Source organism: Pleurodeles waltl, chromosome 5 (genome assembly GCF_031143425.1).
Source record: "Pleurodeles waltl isolate 20211129_DDA chromosome 5, aPleWal1.hap1.20221129, whole genome shotgun sequence".
Classification (NCBI taxonomy): Eukaryota; Metazoa; Chordata; class Amphibia; order Caudata; family Salamandridae; genus Pleurodeles; species Pleurodeles waltl.
In genome coordinates, this window is record NC_090444.1 from 933,543,856 (window position 1) to 933,567,109 (window position 23,254).

At 43.1% G+C, this 23,254-nt stretch overlaps 1 protein-coding gene across 1 annotated transcript in view; it reads left to right on the forward strand.

The window, feature by feature from the left end:
* Positions 1 to 23,254, forward strand: part of MRPS5 (mitochondrial ribosomal protein S5) — a 495,636-nt gene that overhangs the window by 394,165 nt on the left and 78,217 nt on the right. Inside the window, exon 6 of the mRNA XM_069235057.1 lies at positions 22,151 to 22,241. Within this exon, the coding sequence (XP_069091158.1) occupies positions 22,151 to 22,241 (91 nt within the window). The remainder of the gene's footprint in view (positions 1 to 22,150; positions 22,242 to 23,254) is intronic.

Genomic DNA, 23,254 nt, shown 5'->3' on the forward strand with positions numbered 1-23,254 from the left:
GAAAGTAGGACATGGCTGTGGTCCTGGGTAAATTTCCACTATTATCTGTCTGAGCAAGGGATCTTCTGCCATGCAGGCAGCTTACCAGCAAACAGTGAGAGAAGCTGCAGTGCTATCCCAGCTGGGAAATTCTACTGGAGAATGTTTGATCACAGAACAGTTTAACAAATTGAAGCAGCACCCTCAGGACACTTTGATAAATTGATGCAAATCATGGAAATCTATGCAAGACTTGGACTCTTCCATTGGTGTATGTTTCAAAATCCAAAAGGCTCAAATAAGATACTTTACAACTGGACCAAAAAGAAGGGTAAGCGTGGGTTATCAGAATGGTGGAAATGTCATAAAAAAGTCAAAGTTTTAGTTTGGAGTTTACTTTTAAGTGAAAAGTGAAGGTACTCTCCTTAGACAAGAAGACTATGGTCAGAGAAGCAAATCTGCCTGTAGATGCCCCTTTACTTTATGGTACTGCATTTCACCAGCGATTAATTTGCCCCTTGAATAGTAAAAATATGGCTGGTTTATTGGAATGTTGCATTGCGAAGTCTAATTGCCAATATCATAGAGGGTGACTTGCCTGGAGTTTTCGAAGGTACAGTCATTATATCACCAGGCCAAAGGTAGAGCTTTTGGGGGTGAATTGTATTAATCTTTTTGAAACAGTTACTTATTACCCTCTGCAGTAGACAAGCCCCAAGTGATTATTTTACTTTGCAGAATAACAGTATGGACTCAAGCAAGAATCCAAGTTCAACGACTATTGCAGTGTTATACCTAAAAAAAAAACAAGGTGACCTGCGAACAGAATGCAACAAAAGTGACTAGAACGCAGTGTGTGTATCGAGCCAAATAAGCAATTTCTGCCAGTCTAGTAACCACCATTTAGTGAAGGATAGGACTGTTTCAGAACCCCATCTGTTTGGCTCAGTCTGCCAAAAGGCATCCTCTTGAAAGCAATCTATGGAACAATAATCATGTACCAAGCAACAGTGGGTTGACCTGACCCACAACCTGGCAGCTCACTTTTAGAAATGAGGCAAAATCATTGCATTTGGTTGTGGCAAAGCTTACACCCACTAAGACTAGTTTCAATGGATCATATCCTGTCACACAGAACATCCTTCTGTTAGAATGGGCCCATCGGATTTGGCTAAGGCTAGAATAATCAACGGTCCATATACTGGAGCTCCCTTGGCAGTTCTTTACCCAGCCAGTCACCCTAGTAGTTCTCTTAATCACCTCGTTTATTGCCTCTTTTCTGTCATTCAAGATATCAGCTTAATCCTACCTAGAGTAATGACCCAACCTCTATCCACTCCTCTGCAGGAAACATTACTTTGCTCAGCATAACTTCAAAAAGTCAGCAAGTCCATGCCAGCACCCCTGCCCCATGCAGGACAACCTCACTCTCCATTTTGAAGGACAAGTCGTTGCTTCTCATAGAAGCAGATAAACCAGGCAAGATAGAACGATTGTCTCAGATCCGTGGACAAAACTACTTGATCGTTTGACACATTACTGATACCACCACCTCACTGGGTACTGGGTGGACGACTTACATATGCTAACTGTGGCAATTTAACAGCAAAAAAAGACCCATGTAGGCTGTTTTCATTGGAAAGTTCACATTATGCGGAAACATAGCATGTGTTTAGCATAACAAATTAATAAATGTTAAATGCATTGCAATTAATGAAACTCCGTTTAGGAAATCTAGATCCACCTCTACATTGTTTCCTTATTAGATTTTTTTACCCATTGATCATAGTGGTGGTGATGTGGGAGGCTTCCGTACTAGCCGAAAGATGGCCTCTGAAGAGATAAAACATTTGTGTCCATCCTACTCGAGAACAAATCATGCAGTTTTGCAGAACAGGGTAGGCTGAAGCTTTTGTGGAGTGAAGAAGAATAGAAGGCCCAGAGCGCCTGCGTTTTGATGGCCATGAAGGTAATACTCTGCAACATCGGAACACTTCAAGGTCATCGTGCAGAAATCTGCATGACAATAACGCCACAGCCTCGCTTCAATCAGACATATCTGTCCGCACTAATTAAAAATAGATTTTCCCTGAGCTAGAGATGATATTGATTGATTAAGTAAAGAATTTCAGGTCATTTCAGGAAACCAGCTTGAAAGATGAAGACGTAATCACTAAGTGAGTAAATATTTGACAAAGCAAGATCAGATAGGAGCAAACCTTAAATATTTGATTAAGCACATCGGTTTTGTTTGATCCTGTTTCAACGCACGTGCTTTATTTGCACACACCAATCGAATTTACATTTGCTTTTGCACACTTTGTATTCGCACTACACTTTTGAAAAGGGATAGAGTTATCTTTAATCACTGCTGTTTACGTGTTGAAGTTTAACAATTTGTCACTGTCTTCATATTTCTCCTATTTTGTCCTGAAAAGGCAATTACACTGTCTTTAATTTTTATAATTACTCAGAATTTTAACATTTTAAAATTGCAAAAGTCATGTAATCAAACAACAAGCGAAAACATGTTGATTAACAGAGAATTTAAATGAAAAAGTGCTATGAAAGTTTCGTGATGGTGATCGGGGATCTTAAGTGCATTTTCTAACTTTGTGTTGAAGCTGAAAATCAGATCGCATCGTATGATCTATTAGATCATGGGTACTCACAAACTTTTTCTCGGGGGCCAAAATTGCAGTATGGTTTGCGGCCGAGGGCCGCACTGAAGTGACAGCGGGGGGCGGGGCTTAGAGGGGGAACAACCACCCCACCCCCTTTTTCAAAACAATGCCCCTACCCCAGTAACACACACAGCGCGCACACATACAGCGCCATCTGCTCTCACCCCTACCCCAGTAACACACACAGCGCGCACACATACAGCGCCATCTGCTCTCACCCCTACCCCAGTAACACACACAGCGCGCACACACAGCGCCATCTGCTCTCACCCCTACCCCAGTAACACACACAGCGCCATCTGCTCTCACCCCTACCCCAGTAACACACACTGCGCCATCTGCACACAGCGCCATCTGCTCCCACCCCTACCCCAGTAATACACACAGCGCCATCTACACACAGCGCCATCTGCTCTCACCCCTACCCCAGTAACACACACAGCGCCATCTGCTCTCACCCCTACCCCAGTAACACACACTGCGCCATCTGCTCCCACCCCTACCCCAGTAACACACACAGCGCCATCTGCACACAGCGCCATCTGCTCTCACCCCTACCCCAGTAACACACACTGCGCCATCTGCACACAGCGCCATCTGCTCCCACCCCTACCCCAGTAATACACACAGCGCCATCTGCACACAGCGCCATCTGCTCTCACCCCTACCCCAGTAACACACACAGCGCCATCTGCTCTCACCCCTACCCCAGTAACACACACTGCGCCATCTGCTCCCACCCCTACCCCAGTAACACACACAGCGCCATCTGCACACAGCGCCATCTGCTCTCACCCCTACCCCAGTAACACACACAGCGCCATCTGCTCTCACCTCTACCCCAGTAACACACACTGCGCCATCTGCACACAGCGCCATCTGCTCTCACCCCTACCCCAGTAACACACACTGCGCCATCTGCACACAGCTCCATCTGCTCCCACCCCTACCCCAGTAACACACACAGCGCCATCTGCTCTCACCCCTACCCCAGTAACACACACAGCGCCATCTGCTCTCACCCCTACCCCAGTAACACACACAGCGCCATCTGCTCTCACCCCTACCCCAGTAACACACACTGCGCCAACTGCACACAGCGCCATCTGCTCTCACCCCACCCCAGTAACACACACAGCGCGCACACATACAGCGCCATCTGCTCTCACCCCTACCCCAGTAACACACACAGCGCGCACACACACAGCGCCATCTGCTCTCACCCCTACCCCAGTAACACACACACACAGCGCACACACACAGCGCACACACACACAGCGCAATCTGCTCTCACGCCTACTCCAGTAACACACACTACATTAAAAACAAATAAATAAATAACCAAAGAGCCTTACCTGACTCAAAGCACTGTAAAGATGCCACAAATGTGGAACAGCAGGCAGGCAGGCGGGCAGCAGACGTGGAGCCGGTGACAGGAAGCAGACGACCAAAGCCCCATAAAAGTTAGCTGCAAGCGCTGACTTTTATGGGGCTTTGGCTTCCAGGATCGTCAGGGCAACGCCATAAACAATGTCCGCCGTATGTAAACATAGAGGAGGGCCGCGGGAGCATGCTCCCGCGACCCTCTTCTATGTTTACATACTGCTGCCATTATGATGTGGCGTTTGGTGTGCGTCTCGCGGGCCGCCAAGCTAGGTCCGTGGGGCCGCTGGCGGCCCGCGGGCCGTACTTTGAGTACCGTTGTATTAGATCATGTACAAATCTGGAAATTCTTTCAATATACTTAAAAGCATGTATATTTTTTCTTTTTAATGTTGTATTACTTTTCCAGAGCAGCTGATGACAATTTATTTTGGCAATATGTCGATGTGCAGCTATTATCTAGTTCAGACTAGGAATTTCCTATCTTTTTCTAAAATTATTTTTACTCCACCATGAGGATTTTCATTCTCGATAGTTTAATGGTTGGTTGTTAAAGGATCACTTATGAAATCATTCCAAATTAGGAATTCTACTTTGTGTTTTGTTATATGCCTAGCTAATGTTGTTACAATGATGCAGTCACAGGCATTTTTAAACACTGGATTCTTCACAAAAATTATGAAACTCCATCCTCATGCAGGATGTGCTCTATACACCTGAAGCCATCCAACAGGACCTACTTTGTTGGATTACTCCATATTGTTAATGTAAAGATCAGTTAAGGTTCACGGGAGGATTATTTTTTTTTATTTTTATTTTTTACTGACGGCGCGTGCTGTCTCTCGCAGAGCTTTTGCCCACCCATTCTGAATGTATTTGGTGAAGCTAGGGCTGTGTGCTCCATGAACTGCTTGTGTTCTCCTTATGTGTTGAAACTTTTTATTGTTTATTTGAAGCAGTTAATGAAAAAGGCCATCCAAGACCTCTACGACGGATCCAAGTGATACAATACATCACAACAAGCATTGGCAAAACCAATAGGTCTTGCCTATACAAGAACTATTAGCTTTGTAAGAATGTTTTAGCTATGTTGTATACCTGCACAGCTCCTGTTCAGTATACCTGAAAGCTGGTGGGGGAAAGGAGAGTGGCATAGAGTGTTGTAGTGGAGTAGTGTAAAGTGTTATGGAGTGGCTTAGAGTTGAGTGGCGTTGTTTGGGATGAAGTGGAGTGTCATATAGTGTTGTGGAGTGTCATGGAGGTGCCAGTGTCATGGAGTGGTGTAGAAGAGAGTGGAGTGACATAGAGGGTTCTGTGTATAGTGTTGTAGAGTAGAGCGGCATGCAGCGGAGTAGATTATCAGAGTGGAGTAGTGTAGGAGAGTGGAATAGCATAGAGTGGAGTGGGACAGAATGGAAGAGTGGAGTAGTGTGTCATAGAATAGAGTGGAGTAAAGGGGCATTGAGTTGCATAGAGCATCATAGAGTGGCGTATTGGCATAGTGTATTAGATTTTAATGGAGTAGAATGCCATTGAGCAGAGTATCATGGAGTGGAGTGTTGTAGAGTAGTACAGTTATGCAGTTATGCAGTGTTGATTGGCATAGAGTGCAGTGGTGCAGAGTGCATTTGCGTAGAGTGTAGTGAAGTAGAGTATATTGGCATAGAGTGCAGTGGTGCAGAATAGATTGCAGTGTTGTAGAGTGCAGTGGCATAGAGTAGATTGTTTCAGAGTAAAGTAGTGTAGAGTGGAATGGTGTGGAGTGCCGTGGAATAGAGTGCAGTGGCTTGGGATGCAGTGGGGCGGAGTAAATTAGAGTGGCATAGAGCGGAGCATTGAGCCCATTGGTGGAGAGTGCAATCTTGCACAGTAAAGAGTTGAAGAGTGCAGTGGCATAGAGTGCATTGGCATCGAGAGCATTGGTATAGAGTATAGTGGTTCAGAGGAGAATAGAGTGGCATAGAATGCAGTGTCAATGAGTATATTGGCATAGAGTGCAGAGGCACAGAGTCAAGTGGCATTTATTTCAGTGGCTGAGAGAGCAATCTTTCAGAGTAAAGTATTGTAGAGTGCATGGACCTAGAGTAGAGTGGTGTAGAGAGCAGTGGCATAATCTCCAATGGTGCAGAGTAGAATATCGTGGTGTATATTGCAATGATGTAGAGCAGCAGAGTGCAGTGACAGAGTAAAGTGGTGTAGAGTGGAGTGGTGCAGTGGCGTAGAGTGGAGTCATGCAGAGTAGAGTGAACTGGCCTAGTATGAAGTGATGTAGAGTTCAGTGGTGCTTCGTAGTGTGGAGTAGAGTGGTGCAGAATAGAGTGAAGCGTCGTAGAGTGGCATAGAGTAGAGTGACAAAGTGGAGTTCTGCAGAGTAGAGTGAAATGGCCTAGACTCAAGTGGTGTAAAGTGCAGTGGCGTAGAGTAGAGTGGTGTTGAGTATAGTGAAGTGGCGTAGAGTGCAGTGGTGCACAGAAGATTAGTGTGGTGCAGAGTGTAGTGGTGTAGAGTACAGTAGAGTGGGGCAGAGTAGAGTGCAGTGGCATATAGTTGACTGGCGTACAGTGCATTTGATTAGAATGCAGTTGTGTAGAGTGATGGAGAATAAAGTGACATAGAGCGCAGTGGTATTAAGTAGAGGGTTGTATGACATTACAGTGAAAGCTTTTATCACACCATGCAAGTCTTTCACGCATATGCCTTTACAGTGAAATGGTAAGTATATATTAGGACAGTGAAAACCGTGTGTGTGTGTGTGTGTGTGTGTGTGTGTGTGTGTATACATATATATATGTGTGTGTGTACACTTACCTGATATGTACTTACCACTTCAGTGTAAAGGCATTGTGATAGCCAGTAGGTAGTTATAGTTAGGACCATAGAGTTTTTGCTTTGCTACTAACTTTAGTGCCGTTTGATGAACCCTCATAAAATGTTCAAAACTAGTTTGCCACACACTGTTGCTGCTGTGTGGAAAGTTTTGGGGTGATTCGTCTAGGAAAGGGGGTCCTAAAAAACTTCCCCATGCAATGTCTGTAGGGATTTTGCCTTTTTTAACACGGCTACAGCCCATACCACTGAAAAGATTTACACCAAATGTGTCAGAAAGGTAGATATTGTTCCAGAAAGATCTCTTGTTATTATTTGGTGCAAATCTGTTCAATAGTCTTGAAGTTACAAAAGAAATAAAGATTTGTATATTTAGGGACGGGGATCCTTCACGGATCTACCGGCGGGAGACGTGGATTCTGGGGCAAAAGCAGGGCTCTGATTGGCTGGCCACAACTTCTTTGTCGGCTCGGCTGGGGAGGGGAATTAGAACATGAATACTGACATAAAGAGTTATATTACTTTATTTTTATTTTTAAATCGAAAAATCCCTTGAAAAGCCGGGGGTTACAGGGGTGTTATAGTTAGGTTGATGTTTTAACCACACAACACCATGGAAATTCAGCAGTTCTAGCTATAGTTTGCTTATCTGGCGAAACTAACTTTGTGCCTTAAAGTAACTTTAGAGCATGAGTTATAGTTTCTTAACTTAGGTATAACAAAGTATAACTATACCTGCTTAATGTCTATGATTGTGTGGGTAAAACATCAACCTAACTATAACGTTCCCTGTAACCTTTGTTTTTTACAATGAATATATATATACATGTATATATATACATGCACCTTTTTTTTACAGCTATATATGTGTGTATGTACAATATATATTTATATATTCCCTTAGCGACGCTTAACCCCTAAAGTCTCCCACCCCAAAACTCTAAAAATACCCTTACACCCAGTTCATTGGGAAAATGTATAGTGCATCTCCTACACTACAGCTGCTAAAGGACGCCAAGTTAATGAATCCAGTCTGTAACTTTGCCAGTGTAATTGTTCCTCAAGCGGTTTCATCAGATAACTATTAGAGGTAGTACTGCAGAGAAAACACAATTGAGTGTTTTTTCATTATTTTACTGTTGTAGCGGACTGCGTGGGGAGCCTGAAGACCCCCCCAGCCGGCTCACCCAGGGCTGTCATTGCTTCTGCATGCAGGGAGCTGCTGGTAATGCAGCTCCCTCTATACTGGAGCAATACTTTCACCTCTTTTCCTGCCCGTATGTATGCACAGACAAAGAGATGAAAACTCTGCTTTCAGCAAGCAGGAGCATTTTGACAGCTCCCGCTTGCTAGGGTGTTAGAGTATTTGTACCCTGACCCCCGACCCCCCCCCGCCCCCCACCCGCCCCCCACCCTTTTAGGGATGTCAACATTTCCTGGTTGAAGTATTGACAGCCAGTCAGATCTCTGCATGAGATCGGGTGTATTCATGAAGTCGTCGTGACCCTAGATACACGTATGTGGATTTCCTTTAGTTTCCATAAAACTCCTGAACGGATTTATACCAGATAACAAAAAGTGTGCTTTCTGTACCATAAGCTATCTTTTTGTCAAATTTGGTGTAATTCCGGCCATAGACCTGGGCTGTAGTCGTGTTCAAAATTCCAATGGGAATAAAAATTGGGAAAGCCCTTTTTTATTATTTTTAACCATCCCGTTTTTCTCTGCTCCTTTTGCTGGATCACCCTGAAAATTTGTGTGTACAAGAGCCTTGGGCACACTTTTATTGGAAAATTTCATAAAGATACATTAAACTGCCCTAAATATATAGCCAAGTCAAAAACTCCTTTTCTATGGAAACTAGGTCCTAACTATAACTACCTACTTGTGTTAATTAATATATATATATATTTATTTACCACTTTGTTATAAAGGAATTGCATGGTAAATGTTGCTTAGTAAAGGCTGTTTCTCAGAGTAGAGTGTTGCAGAGTATCGTGATGTGCAGTGGGTTAGAGTGCACTGGTTTTCAGTTAAGTGGTGTAGAATGCTGACACATAGTAGAGTGCAGTTGCATAGAGTGGTTTGTTTCAGAGTAGAGTAGAGTGGAGTGTTGCACCGTAGAGTACAGTGGTGTAAAGTAGAGTGCAGTGATGCAGAGTAGATTAATGTGACATAGAGTGGAATGGCATAGAGTGCACTGGCGTGGAGTGGTACAGGGTAGAGTGCATTATTGCAGAGTAGAGTGGCATAGAGTGAAGTGATGTAGAGTGCAGTAGCATGGAACAAGTGGTGCATAGTATAGTAGTGTGGGGGTAGAGTGCATTGGTATAGAGTAGAGTGGTGTAGAGCAGAGAAGTGTAGGGTGATGCAGAGTAGAGTGCAGTAACAGTGTTGAGTGGAGTGGCCTAGAGTGCAGTGGTGTGGAGTGGTGCAGAGAACAGTGGAGTAGTCTAAAGTGGAGCAGGGGCATAACCAAGGCCCCCACGATGTGGGCGTCTCAGAGCTCCATGGGACCCCTCAGCACAGCACGTAGCCTGAGTAAGTCTGGAGAGGGGCTCCCTCCATGTTCTGTGCAGGGGGGCCACCTCTATTTGTGTTACGCCACTGAAGTGGAGTTTGCAAGGTGTGGTAGTGTGCTTCCATTACAAACAACACATCTTCAATTGAAAAGACCAATACGTTTGCACAGACATGCAGTTTTACTGATATACAGCGCACAAACAATAATGTGTGGAAACTTCATCACCTAGTGTCTTGATTTGTTTTGATCCTATTAAAATATTTGTTTCCACTACACATCAAAATTACCCGAAAATGAGCTTAATTTGTGTTGTCCTAATTTTGTTATGTTCTGAAATATCTGCACAGCTCATTTAGACATTTAAATTTTGTTGTGTGCTAGAGACCAATAAAATCTTACAGCCTTCCTCAAGCATTATACCCACTCTAGCCAGCATGATTGTCATATAAATCCTCTCACTTTAAAGTTGGAGAAAGAGAAGAACACTTCAAGCTCCCTTGAAGACAGAACCTGACATTTGACCTCTGTCTTTGAATGCACAGCAAATGTGACAAACTAAGAACAAGATTTAAATGTCCGTTTATAGAAATCCAGTACTGTTGGTTGAATACAGTAAATAGTGTTTAAGCAACGAAAGGGAGAATCTCTAACTGGACAACCTAAAACACATAAAAACAGCAAATAGAAAGGCAGAAAATGTGAGTTATTAAACATAGTCATTGGTAAGCAATAGGTAAAATACATTCCTAGGGAAGCTTTCTGAATGCCCCCAAGATGATGATAGCAAACGAGAGGCTTCAACCTAATTAGCTCAATAACACAAAACTGTGCAGGACACGGATATGGAGCGGCCACTCCATGTCGATGTGCAGGCCAGAACATTAACCCTTGTGGGGAATCTCCTGCAACAATAGATGCAATTCTAGTCTAGCCCTATGCACCAAAACACACTGCCATTGTCTATGTGGACTTAACAGCCTATGCATAAATACTGAAGGGAATTTGGGACCCTCTTCGTCTGCAGCTGCATTTCAAATGAGTGAGATCAATAGCTCTTCTATGCCCCTCTAGGGCTGAGCTAACTATGCACCACTCGCGGATGTTGAGAGAGTGAAAATTGTACTGGAAGTGCATTTCCTCTGTGCATACTTTGCTAACAACAACATGTACACACAGTCACTGGAATGCTCTCATTTGCATGGTGAAATGCTACGAAAGATTAAAGGGAACATTCTGTAAAATACTCTCAGATGGCACATTTGTTATTAGAGAAGCGAACCTTGTGACTCCTGAATACCAGACTCCCACTCTGCCAACAGCAAGCACTGGCAAAGTCATAAGGTCTCACCTTTGTGACCTACTGGCTTTGCCAATGGTTTTTAACCATGCTGAATGGCATCCTTGATGCTGTACACTGTGACTAAGGTTTAACAAAACAAAAACAAACTCCTTTAACGAGGCCACCTGCATCATTTTGTAGGCATGCACAACATGCAGGCAAGCGACTACCAGGTGACTTGGGTGCTTTTTTGTAAGCAGGAGGGCTAGCAGAAGAGAGAGACCGGGTTGGATGAAGAGAATGGCAAAGCAATGTGGGGAGTCTGGGGAGCGAACAGCCAAGCAACAAAGGAGATGGTAGGATTTAGAGAAAGCAACACAAGGGGGTGTGGGGGTTAATGAAAGCAACATGGAGAGGGTAGGGTTGTGTCGCAGAAAAATAGTGGGTTGGGGGGAACGCTGACGAACACAGGAGGGAACGTGAAAGCAACAAGAGAGAGGTGGGAGTGGACTCAAAAGCAACAGTGGGGAAGGGGGGGGAAGCAAAAATAACATTGGTGCTGGGAGAAAGCATCATGGAGGGCACGGGGAGGAAACTGTTGGGAGCTGCCTTTATTCCGCATCACCTGGGTGTGCTTATGTCAATCTCTTGTCACTCACCAGCTCCTAAGACTGAAGACAGTATTGTTGTACGCCCCCATTGTGCTTCATCTTATAAAACGTTTTAGAAACCACTTCTCTTATACTTTAATATTTGTTATGGTCATATTTTTTATTATTGCTATATGGTTTAATTTATTTACTTATTTCCACAATTTTTTACTTTTACAAATATTTATATTTCTGCTGACTATGCTCTCCTACTTGCAGATTTACTTTCTCACACATGCCTCAACCTAACTGGTTAGGCCCTGCCTACCAGACAGCTCAAGCTGTCTATTTCAAAAGACTTTTTGCGAGCTTACCAAAAACATAGTGGTATAACAGTTGACCCTCTGCTTACCATTGACTTTTGCTTGCTTGTTTATTCGATGGCTTGCTTTCCTTTTCTTGTGTTTATTCCTACCCTGAAGCATCGCCTCTTTACTAACCTTCTGATTCATGGACCCCTAGCTTTCCACTATTTACTTTTATGGAACTACATTTTTGTTTTTGGGTAATCACTTCATGAGAGTGCCTGTGTTTTTCAGCTTTCTCTATCATGCGCTTGTCCTCCCCTAAATACCCCCCCTGCGCTCAATGTTTCTCTCTTTTTTGTGTTGCCCATTCTCTCTCTGATAGGCTTTGCGTCTGCCAAACTCTTCTGCACTCTTTGTTGCTCTCTCCTTTATGTGCGTCTCCCCCACACCCTTGTTGCTTTCTCCTTTGTGTGCTGCATTTCCCCTCCTCTCCTGACATGGCTTTATTTGTATTTTATTCCGCCTCCACTCATCCGTTGCTGCTGCCTCACCCCAATGTTTTTTTTTTCATATTTTAATTTTTTTTATTGTGAGGGCCAGTCAAAAAATTGTTGCCAGCCCCCTCCGTCTTTCCAAAAAACAAAATCAGTAGTGAAATCTAATATTTAATAATATATATATATATATATATATATATATATATATATATATATATATATTTATTTTTTTATTTTTACTGGACCATCATGGATCCATAAAGAAAAACAATAGTACCTGTGTCCATTCCTACATGCTTGCACATGTAATGCATTATGCACTCACATACATTGCTTTATGCACTCACATACGTCTTCATATATGTTCCTAGAAAATGATGCGGCAAGCTCCTGCATCATACCATTTTTACAATTGTGCCAATAAGCCCAAAAGCTGAGATATGTGGTTTTGCCAATGTTTTTCTTTGTTAGAGGGTCGCGGCAAATGCATATCTTTGAGGTGTTCTCCTTTGCTAGCCATCATTACCAGTTTAACCAGGATCGGAGCATCCCAGGACCCTTCACGAAATGGCTTAAAATGAAGTTTGGATGCTGTAGTGGGATTATCATAGAGGGTCAGGAATTTCTTTGGAGGGCTGATCTGTCAGACCCAGCTCTCATGCAAGTCAGGAATTCAGATGGGTACAATTCAGCTCTGCCACTGAAATCGTGAAGTTGGAGGCACTCGGCTCCTGTACGATTGGCAGAGCTAGATTCGTACACCCTCCATGATATAGGAACCGTGGGAGCAAGTCGGCGGCAGGGACTCCTATTTCTTCTGCTACTGAGCTTCTGGAGTTGGGGCTGAATGTGCAAGTCTGTATTTTGCAGGGTGGCCCTCACGTTTTGTTATGCCACTGGGCAGCAACAAGAAATATCCAGAGTTCCCAGAGCCATGTTTAACTGCTGTGAAAACCACACCTTGTCTTATGCCTTAAGCTTGGGCGAGAATGCACACATGCTGAGCCACACTGCGCAACCTATCAGCATGCGGGGCCGATGCTAAGAACAATCTCTGTTCCAGTTTGGCACCTGTAGGGATTCAAAAGGTGGGGAAACCGTTGTTAGACAGAGTATCCACCTTAAAGAGCGTTACCAAAGGTAAGTAACTTGTTATAAAGAGGGGCACACTTCTGCTGCTATTTTCCTAAACAAATACTACGTAGAAGGGACTCTTGAAGACGTAAAGCAAAGGCATTACAGTATTTTCGAGGTCACTAGATTAACGCTGGGATAGCTAAGGATGTACAGTTCTGATGTACAGCTCTGGCAGCCCACATGTATTTGATTGTAGTGAAGCAGGACAAGAGATTTAAATAAGGGAAGCAAATCCTTCTCTTGATTAAACATCATTGGCAAAGCGCAGCGCTGAAGTGATAACAGCCTCTGTATGAATCGCAGAAGCCTTGTCTAGAAAGGTCTTTCAGCGTTGAAGAGAAATGCGACTTTAATGGTTGACTGACAGAATGCATTCCCCTTCAGAGCTGTTCCGAAACAGCTGACAAGGACAATGTTTTCTGAATGGTGAGGCGAGGTGGAGATCTTTAGTGTGCCAACATTGCCACCGTCCGGACAGAAGGAGCATGTTCAGCCTCCTTCAGTTACATACCCACGTGCAGTAATCCTAAAACTATCCTGCGTGAGTTATTCATTAAATTGTGTTTTAATTGCGCGGTAGTGTATCAAACATTTACTATTCTGGTGTAATCGTTAAGAGATGAGATATAACGTTGATAATAATGTTCTTTTGTTAGTAAGATCGCGCTTTCTCTACATGGACGACACACAAACTGCTTACTGTTTAGTCTAGTAAGTAGGCCCTTAGATTGTTATCATTATATATGCTGTCATTCCTGTGGTGCGGCTACGATGCATGTGGGGGGGTGTATTTTCTGATAAACAGTTGGGTTCAGCTGCTTTCTGTCGGGGATTGTGAAATCAGTCGGAATTCACCAGGAAGTTTTACATACACAAAACAAAAACGCACACTCTCTCCCTCTCTTAGTACTCCTACTAATCCGCAGTTCTTTCCGTGCCCGCTGTCCCTAAAGCTCCTCTCATGCACCATGCTTGTCTTCTAATGTAGTAAATATTAAATGCCAGCCTGATTGTAGGAAAATCTGAAGCTCATAATACCCCCTCCCCCCAGTTTTACTGACCAAACTACGCCCCTGGAAAAACCGAGACTTCTTCACTTACTTATTAAAGATACAAGAGCCAGCCCTAGTTGCAGATCACAGTTATCCTGTCAGGTCATGTAGGAAAGCCATCCCTTTTGAAACTTGTATCTCTAAGTAGAGAAATAAGTCTTGGCTTCTCTTATGCTACTATACTTTTTGTGTTTATTTCCGGTAATAGCCAAGTTTTTATGGCCATTCCGAACCCCACGGATAGGTCGTTATCCTTAGTTTGTTAGGGAGCGTGTTCCCAAGTTTGCAAGTCCGATTACTCACTCAATCGACTTTTGTCCCCTTTTTTATTTTCTTTTTGGGGTTATATAAGGGAGAGGTGGTCAGCAGTGGTGCCAGCCTTTATCTGGCAGTCCTCGCTTGGTGGCAGAGCGGTAGTTTTAACTGAAGAGATGTGGCTCCGACTTATGGCTCACCGGGTTAGCCATATAGGGAGCTTGGGTGAGATTCTTCCAGCCTCTAGGAGCCAGTGCATGGCCTTCAAGGCAGGGGAGACGTCGCTGATGTGATCATCGATCCGCGCCTACAATCTTCATTTACAGGGGAACCCCAGAAGACACTTCAGTTGGTGCATCTGAGCACTACAGAACAAATAAATCAGCTGCCACTGGGGTGGGATCGGTCAGAGGGAGGGGCAGCAGGTGGGGAAACCGAGGGCTGCCTCTGAGCCATCAATGTTTGGGTGACCCTTTTAGTTTCTTTCTCTCATTACTCCTCTGTGGCTGTCTTGTGTCTTTTTTTAGGAATTGTGTTAGCCAGTCAGCCATGCTGATGATGGGGTGGTGAAAGTGGTATTCTATTGGAATTAGCATGGTGCATTTAAATTAAGATGCTAAATGGCAACATTTTCATTTTTGGCTGCAGAAAGAGGAAGAAGGGAAATGGAAGTGCTTTAGTTATTTGCCGGGCCACCGGAATTCCATGGCCGAAAAGGCGAAATTATGAGGCAGGTTTGACCAATTTATGTGTCCTGTTATGAATTTAAAACACCAATAGATCTAACTCAAGCAAATGGCAGACCTGTTGCATTGCAAATGCTTGTTTTCATCTGTCACAGTTTTGTTTAGGTAAATGTATTGTAGCAACCCTAAAAAATGAAGATTGCATTTATCCCTATTCTGTTTTTTTTTTTTTTTTGTTTGTTTTTTTTGTTGGTATGTTCTGTTTTAAAATGCCACTACTAAGATAATGCCTCACATGAGGTAATTTTATGAAAAGACCGGAGGCTCCTATTATGCTTTCTTTTTCTGCTTGATGTTAGTAGCAGCCAAGAGAAAAACACCAATCCCAGAGGTTTGCGTAACAAGCAACCAATGGGAGACAAGACTAGTAACCTTAATCAGCACACTATACAACATAACATATACCAATCCTGACTGCAGGCAGCCCTCTTTTCTTGCTGCTCGCAGTCAAGATAAGTATATCTTTCGTTGCTCCATACAGTTTGTTTAATATTAATGTACTTTTACTGTTTCATGTTCACGTTATACTATTTTCTAATGTTTTAATTGAATTCGCGCGTCTTCGTTGCCTCTGGCATGTATTTCTCTTAAATATTTCATCGCGCGCGCGGAGAGAAGCCTCTATCCCAGCCTCATCCATTCGCGTAACCGTGAACGTTCTAACTTGAACGCCGGCTGACGCGAGCTTCTCAGACTCTGTGTCTGCATTCCCGAGCGCATTCCTTGTGAAGCGCTCGTGTCATTCTTCTGCCTTTCAACAAGAATTAAAGCTTTCACCAATTCCTACCTTCCTTGCGCAGCCTGAGCGCACCCGTTGTTCAACGCGCGTTTCCTTTACCGGCGTCGCTTACTACAAACATTCCAGCAGCTCTTCCTCCCTTTCACCTCGTCGAGTGCTGACCCAATTACTTGCTGGTGAGGCGTGGCATTGTGTTTCCAGCCTCTCATCTTTTAACTTCCTGGTGAGTCACAAGCCTGTTAATTTTAAAGCCCTGCCCTTCATAGTTAACCCCTTATTTACCAGTTTATTTTTCTTTCCATAGCAAAATGGATTTTTCAGATTTTTTCACAACAAATGATTCTGAAGAGAATTTTTCTTATAATTTAAATAATTTTATTCTATCTTCTTTTAAAAAAGCAGTTTCTGCTTCTATGGGAAAAATTTCCAAGCAAATTCAATCTACTGTGTCGTCCTGTTTATCCCAATCACAAGTGGCCCATTCTGCGGGGTAAAGCAGAAAGCGCAAAGCCTCGGAGGCTTCTTTTAATCAGGCTAACACCTCGCCTGCGCTAATGGATGGTGAGTCAAACTCACTCAGGATGGAGGGCGAAGCTCCTCAAAGGCCTCCTACTACGGAGGGGAATAAAGTTATGGGTACTAAAAGTAAAAATAAAACAAAAAATGTGTCTAAGACCCATAAAATTGTGATTGCGGGCATTAGAGACACTGATGATGATGGGGATAACAATGTTTCTTCCTCAGACAATGAGGATGATAACACCACTGATTTTTGGATTGGACCCCCCCCCAAAAAAAATCTAAATCAGCATCAGCTGACCAAGCTCATGCCCCTCTATTGGATTCTGATGGTAATCCCATGTTTGATCCTGGCTTAATTCACCATCCCAATTCTACTGAATGGTTACCTTCTGAACATGTTGCGAGTTACATTCTGGCAAAATTACGTCTTCCCCTAGATAAGCAAGTACGGGCAAAACTACGTTCTGAATGTCCCAGACCCTCTCTTCCCCTACACATTACTGCTACCCCTTCTATAGATCCGTCCCTTCTAACATTTTTCTCCAAATTCGGTAAAGATCCCCGAAAAGGGGTGGACAGAGCCTGGCCCCTCTGCCAGGATAAAGTCCTTGATTTGGTCGGTCCCTTATCCCGCATTTTCGACCTGGCAGAATCCGCAAGAATCAACGAAGAGTCAATTGACCCTGAAGAACTGTCCCTCTGGATTCAGAGAGCTTTTTGTTTGCTTGGTAACGCGAATTCGGCCATGACGCACGAGCGTCGAAAAGGACTCCTTCTCAAGCTAGATCCTAAGCTTGCTAACCTGGCAGCTATGGATCCAGGAGCTAAAGCTGACGGCTTGCTCTTTGGAGATAACTTCATTAAGGAACTAAGCAAATACGTTACCACCTTTGCTTCTCTAGACAAAGCTCAACAGTCAATTAAAAAAAGTGTTTAACTCACAGGTTTTTGCCAGGGCCGGTAGAGGAAGAGGCCGCTCCACCGGCCGGTCCTTCAGGAATCAAGGCTTCAGAGGGTCCCATAACTACCAACAGCAACAACAACAAGACTTTCGTCCACAATTCTACCCCCAGCGTTCCAGAGGGTTCAGAGGGAGGAACCAACGCAGGTCCTATAACAATTCAGGTAAGCCAATCTTATGGCTATCTTTCTATAGGGGGTTGTCTAAAAAATTTTCTCCACAAATGGAAAGAGATTACCTCAGACCCCTGGGTTCTCAATACCGTCAAAGGCTATTTAATAGAATTTTACGAAACTCCTTCCCAGCCTTCTCCCCCTCAGATTTGCAGAAGAAATGTCAAATCTCATTTCTACAGAAATCCAAGATCTCCTTCAAAAACAAGCTATCCAACCAGCTCCTCCTCTTCCGTCAGGTTTCATAAGCCCCCTGTTTTTAGAGATCAGAAAAAACAAGAAAATCAGACCAGTCATCAACCTCAGACAATTCAATCAGTTCGTTGTCTATCGACATTTCAAGATGGAAACAATTCTTCAATTAAGAGACTCGTTTCTTCTAAACGACTGGATGGTCCGTCTGGATCTTCAAGACGCTTACTTAACAGTTCCTATTCATCACTCTCACAGAAAGTTTCTCCAGTTCCAATGGAAACATCACACCTACCAGTTTACTTGCCTACCCTTCGGGCTTTCTTCGGCCCCCTGGTGTTTCACCAAGTTAATGAAACCTATTGTAGCTCTTCTTTGATCTCAAGGCTTCAGAATGATAATCTATCTAGACGATATCCTTCTAATGCATCAAGACATCTCTATCCTTCGGTCTCAACTTTCTTACACAATCTCACTCCTTTCAGATCTAGGTTTTCTAGTCAACACCGAGAAATCAATGTTTACCCCGTCACATACAATGGAATTCCTAGGATTTCTAATCAATTCCTCTCAAGGCCTCCTACAACTTCCGAACTCAAAAATAAAAAGTATCAAATCAGAGATAACCCTACCTTTACAGCAGACTTTTCTCTCCCTCAGGTCTCTTGCAAGGATTGTAGGTCTTCTTTCATCCTCGATACAGGCAATTTTCCCAGGCCCTCTTCACTATCGGGCTCTTCAGAGATTGAAAATTCGACATTTACGCAAAGGTCTTGCTTATTCAGATTTCATCCCCCTCGACCTCGAATCCCGTACAGAACTTCAATGGTGGCTCGACCATCTTGAAGCTTGGAATGGCAGGACCATCTTTGCCTCAGCCCCAGATCTTGTCTTAGAATCCGATGCAAGCCAAACAGGCTGGGGCGCAAGGTGTGGGCAGATATCGACTGGAGGCACATGGTCTCTGCAGGAGTCTTCATTGCACATCAACTATTTAGAGATGATTGCAGGCTCCTTTGCAATCAAAAGCTTCACCAAAAACAGAGTCTCTTGTTCCGTACTTCTTTGTATGGACAATCTCACGGCGGTAAAATATATCAATCACCTCGGCGGTACCAAATCCAAACCGCTAGCAGAACTAGCAAAAAAACTTTGGGGAATTCTGCCTTCACCAAAAAATTTCAGTTCAAGCAGAATACTTGCCAGGTTCACTCAACTCAGTTGCAGACTGGTTTTCACGTCATCTTTCCGACTACAGCGACTGGAAGCTTCACTCTTCGGTCTTCAACTCTATTCATCGCAAATGGGGTCCTTTCCATATGGACCTCTTCGCATCCCATCTTAATGCCCAACTTCCTCGTTTCTTCAGCTGGAGGCCAGATCCTCACGCTTTAGCGACCAACACATTTCTTCAACAGTGGCCTCATGCAATAAACTACGCATTCCCTCCTTTCATCATGATAAACAGAGTTCTCACCCACCTTCGGCGTCAAAAAGCCACAGTAGTTTTAGTAGTCCCGTTATGGCAAGCCCAAGTGTGGTATCCCACTCTTCTAGAATTATCTATCGACTTCCCTGTGCTTCTGCCCTCCTTCCCCTCCCTCCTTCCCCTCCCTCCTTCTCAATCCACAAGGTCTCCCTCACAACCTCGTTCTCAACAAAACCCTTCTCCTACCCGCCTGGAAAGTTTCAGGTCTTCCGAATCTTATCCAGGAATTTCACTCGAAGCTTCAACCTACATCAACAATTCATGGGCTCCAGGCACTTCCAAGGCTTACAAATCAGCTTGGTCCATCTGGTCTAGTTGGTGTCTGGGAAAAGCATGTGATCCCTTTTCAGCAGATCTTACTCTGATAGCTAATTTTCATGCTTCTCAAGCTAGTGCCGGCAAATCATACAGAACCATTAACCTATGTAGGTCAGCTATATCCCTACATCACCCTTTTATAAACGGAAAACCCGTAGGAGAATATCCTATCATTTGTCGTCTCTTAAAAGGAGTAAAATTTTCCAATCCTCCAATTCCCAAATAGACCACTTTATGGGATGTCAATCTTGTCTTACAAATGTTTGTTTCATGGCAGGATAATAACTTATTATCTTTGAAAATGCTTTCCGCTGAACTAACAATGTTACTTTGTCTAGTATCTATCAAACGTCTGTCAGATGTAAAAGCCCTGGATATCTCAGCTCGTCACTTCACCCCTACTGGTGTACTGTTCAATGTCTCTCGTCGTACAAAAACCAACATTACTTCTGTTTTCTACCCCTTTTTTCCCAATCATCCGAAGCTTTGTGTGGGAAACTGTTTAAACGTTTATGAACAAAAAATGGCCGATCTTAGAACATCTTCTGCTTCCCAACTTTTAATTTCCTTCAGGAAACCCTATAAACCTGTATCTTCCCCTACCTTAGCTCGTTGGGTCAAATGGGTAATGTCTCTAGCGGGCATTGATACGTCAAAGTTTGGTTCCCATTCTGCTAGAGGGGCTATGGCGTCAAAAGCCTTTTGGGCTGGTTCACGCTTGGAAGATATTTTAAGATCGGCAGATTGGTCAAATGATTCTACCTTTCGCACGTTTTATTGTAAACCTGTTAATACAGCAACTTCTGTAGTAGTTAACATGCTTTAAACAAGCATAATAGGAGCCTCTGGTCTTGTCATAAAATGTAGATTTTCCGAGTATTTTATGATGGAAAGTCTTAATTTTATTAAAGACACAGAGGCGAGTATTATCCCACCGCTTACTGTACTAATGTTGTTCTTTCCCACCCTTTTAGTTACTACTAACGCTCCAGCATCACCTTCAAATTAATTCAGCGGATGCCGATTCTACTAGAAGTACTCATCCACTGCAATCTCCATTGAAGATTGACTCCTACATTCACCATCCTGTCAAGCCGTCCTACTCACCTAACCTGGACAGAATTCAATACTTTTTCGCACTAGTCCTGGCAATATGTTTCATTTGTTGTATTGTACCTTTATTCAAATCATTTTCTTGACTGTCTCGCAGCTGAAAAGAGGGCTGCCTGCAGTCAGGATTGGTATATGTTACGTTGTATACTGTGCTGATTGGTTAGGGTTACTAGTCTTGTCTCCCATTGGTTGCTTGTTACGCAAACCTCTGGAATTGGTGTTTTTCTCTTGGCTGCTATTAAAATAATGCAGGAAAAGAAAGCATAATACTCGCCTCCATGTCTTTAATAAAATTAAGACTTTCCATCATAAAATACTCGGAAAATCTACATTAATAGCCAGGAGCAGCTCCTGAGGTGCCATTACCCACCCTATGCCACTCAGCTCCTAGTCACATCAGGCCTTGTGCTTCTCTCTGTCTTTTCGTTTCTCCAGTATTATCTTTTCATGTACATATAATATATACTCAATATAAATGTCTTTACTGACACATTTAAAATAAAACTGATGCATCTGTCTTAAAAATCGGTGTTTCTTTCTGAACCCACATGGTAGTCCTTTCTCCATGCCCCCACCACATGTAAATTGATTTCTTCTGAGTCGTCCTCCTGCCCCAAACATTTCAATGGCATCATTGCTCCACCTGCAGCACCAGAAAAGCCAATACCTCTGTTCATGTTGCTATTGCACACCTGCCGTTTCACACATTGCCTCTCCACACTTTCCAGACATTGTGATCTCCAGTGATTCCAAGGCCTTGGCACAGACAGCCAAAAGCACCATTACATAGACCAGGAGAACCTGTTTTCTCAGCGCTACTTAACGCTTGCTTACCTTTGTGCAGCAGTAGTTGTTTCATCTTGGAAGGTTTAACGGATATGTTTTGGCAAGGTAGGTTACTGTGGTGCAGACAAAGCTGTCCGACTCATTGCTTCTAAATGCGTCGGCCATCGCAGAGCTGTAAAAAATGATAAAATATGCCAAAAACATTTAAAGCCGCGGTCTGTGCATGGATGGCTATTATAGAATACTAATGGTCCAAGGTGGGTGATGTGTTACTTTCAACACGGCAGTCATCTATGAAAAGTAAGCTCACAGCAAAGTATGAGAAACGTCCTGCTGCCAGATATTAAAGACCATACCTATCAGCTTTGCAAATATTTGTTTAAATATCAATTTGTCTCTGAACTAATGTAGTTTTGCTCCTCTTTGATATTAATTAAAACCAGTCTGGTGCATTGATAATGCTTGAAAAGGCTCCATATTTAGATTTTTGTGCATTGTTAAAACAATCGTGCACCGTGCATAATACAAGACTTTTCGATTATTTAATTGAATAATAGACATAGTAATTTTACAATGTATGTTCTTTATTTTTCACAGTTGAAAAATGTATTTAATATGACTGCCAAGGAAGGAAGGAAGAAATCTGTGAGTGCCCTGGTGGTGGTGGGAAATGGAAATGGTGCTGCAGGTGAGTGGATGTTTTTTGTTGTTGTCTGAATTTCGGTTAAATGATTTTGACAGCGATTTCTTTGTCCTGGTCATGCACGTATAAATACAACTCTCAAAATACTTTTGGAATCATTTGCATCTTGGAACGTGTGAGGCAGGCATTCAAAGACCTTCAGTCTGTCATGCCTTAGACCCCAAATTTGGCTAACTGTAATATTCAATTTCGTTGCAAATTAGTAATTTCTTGTGTGTGCGACCAAGCATTTCCTCTGTGAAATATGAGACGGTTTAACATGCGTGCGGGTTTTTTTGGTCCAGAATGGCGAAGAGACTTGGCAGTTGCTCGCTTGTAGTAGTAATGATTTGAAGTAGGTTGAAGTATATCTCTTACTCAACAATGTATTTGTGAAACGTGTTTTTTTTAATTATTTTTTTTACATAGAATGGGGATAATAAACGTAGGCAAATACATCTGTACCATATATTTAGATGTGCCGCTAAGAAAGTCCCTGGAGCACAACACTGCATATTTTGCTTGAGCGACAGGGAGCTACACTTTATTTTATAGCTGAGCATCTCCTTCTATGTTAGCATAACATAAGACTGCACTGTTACTTACAGCTCCTTGGTTGCATGGCACTAGAAGAAGGGAAAGCAGAACCCAGGTTTTAGCTCTATCATTTTCATTTATAAAAATAGACATGTTTTTAGGTGCTTGAAAAATGTCTTGACTTGCATCAAAGATTACAAGCAGCTTGAAAGGACATTCTATAATGTAAGAGCTTGTACCAAAAACATTTTGTGCCCCATAACTTGTCTCTTGAATTTGGAAACTCTTGAGAACCTAGTCGCTGAGTGTCTTAAGGGGGTCTAGACAAAATTAGGGTGAAATGTTACAAATCATAATGTGTACTGTGGCTAATACTTATTATGTTGTTCTTGCCTGAGGTTAAGGTAGAGACTAAAGGGACACAAAAGTATTGTCCATTCATGCAACATGATATTGCCGAGAGCAACGCATTTTTTCGAGCT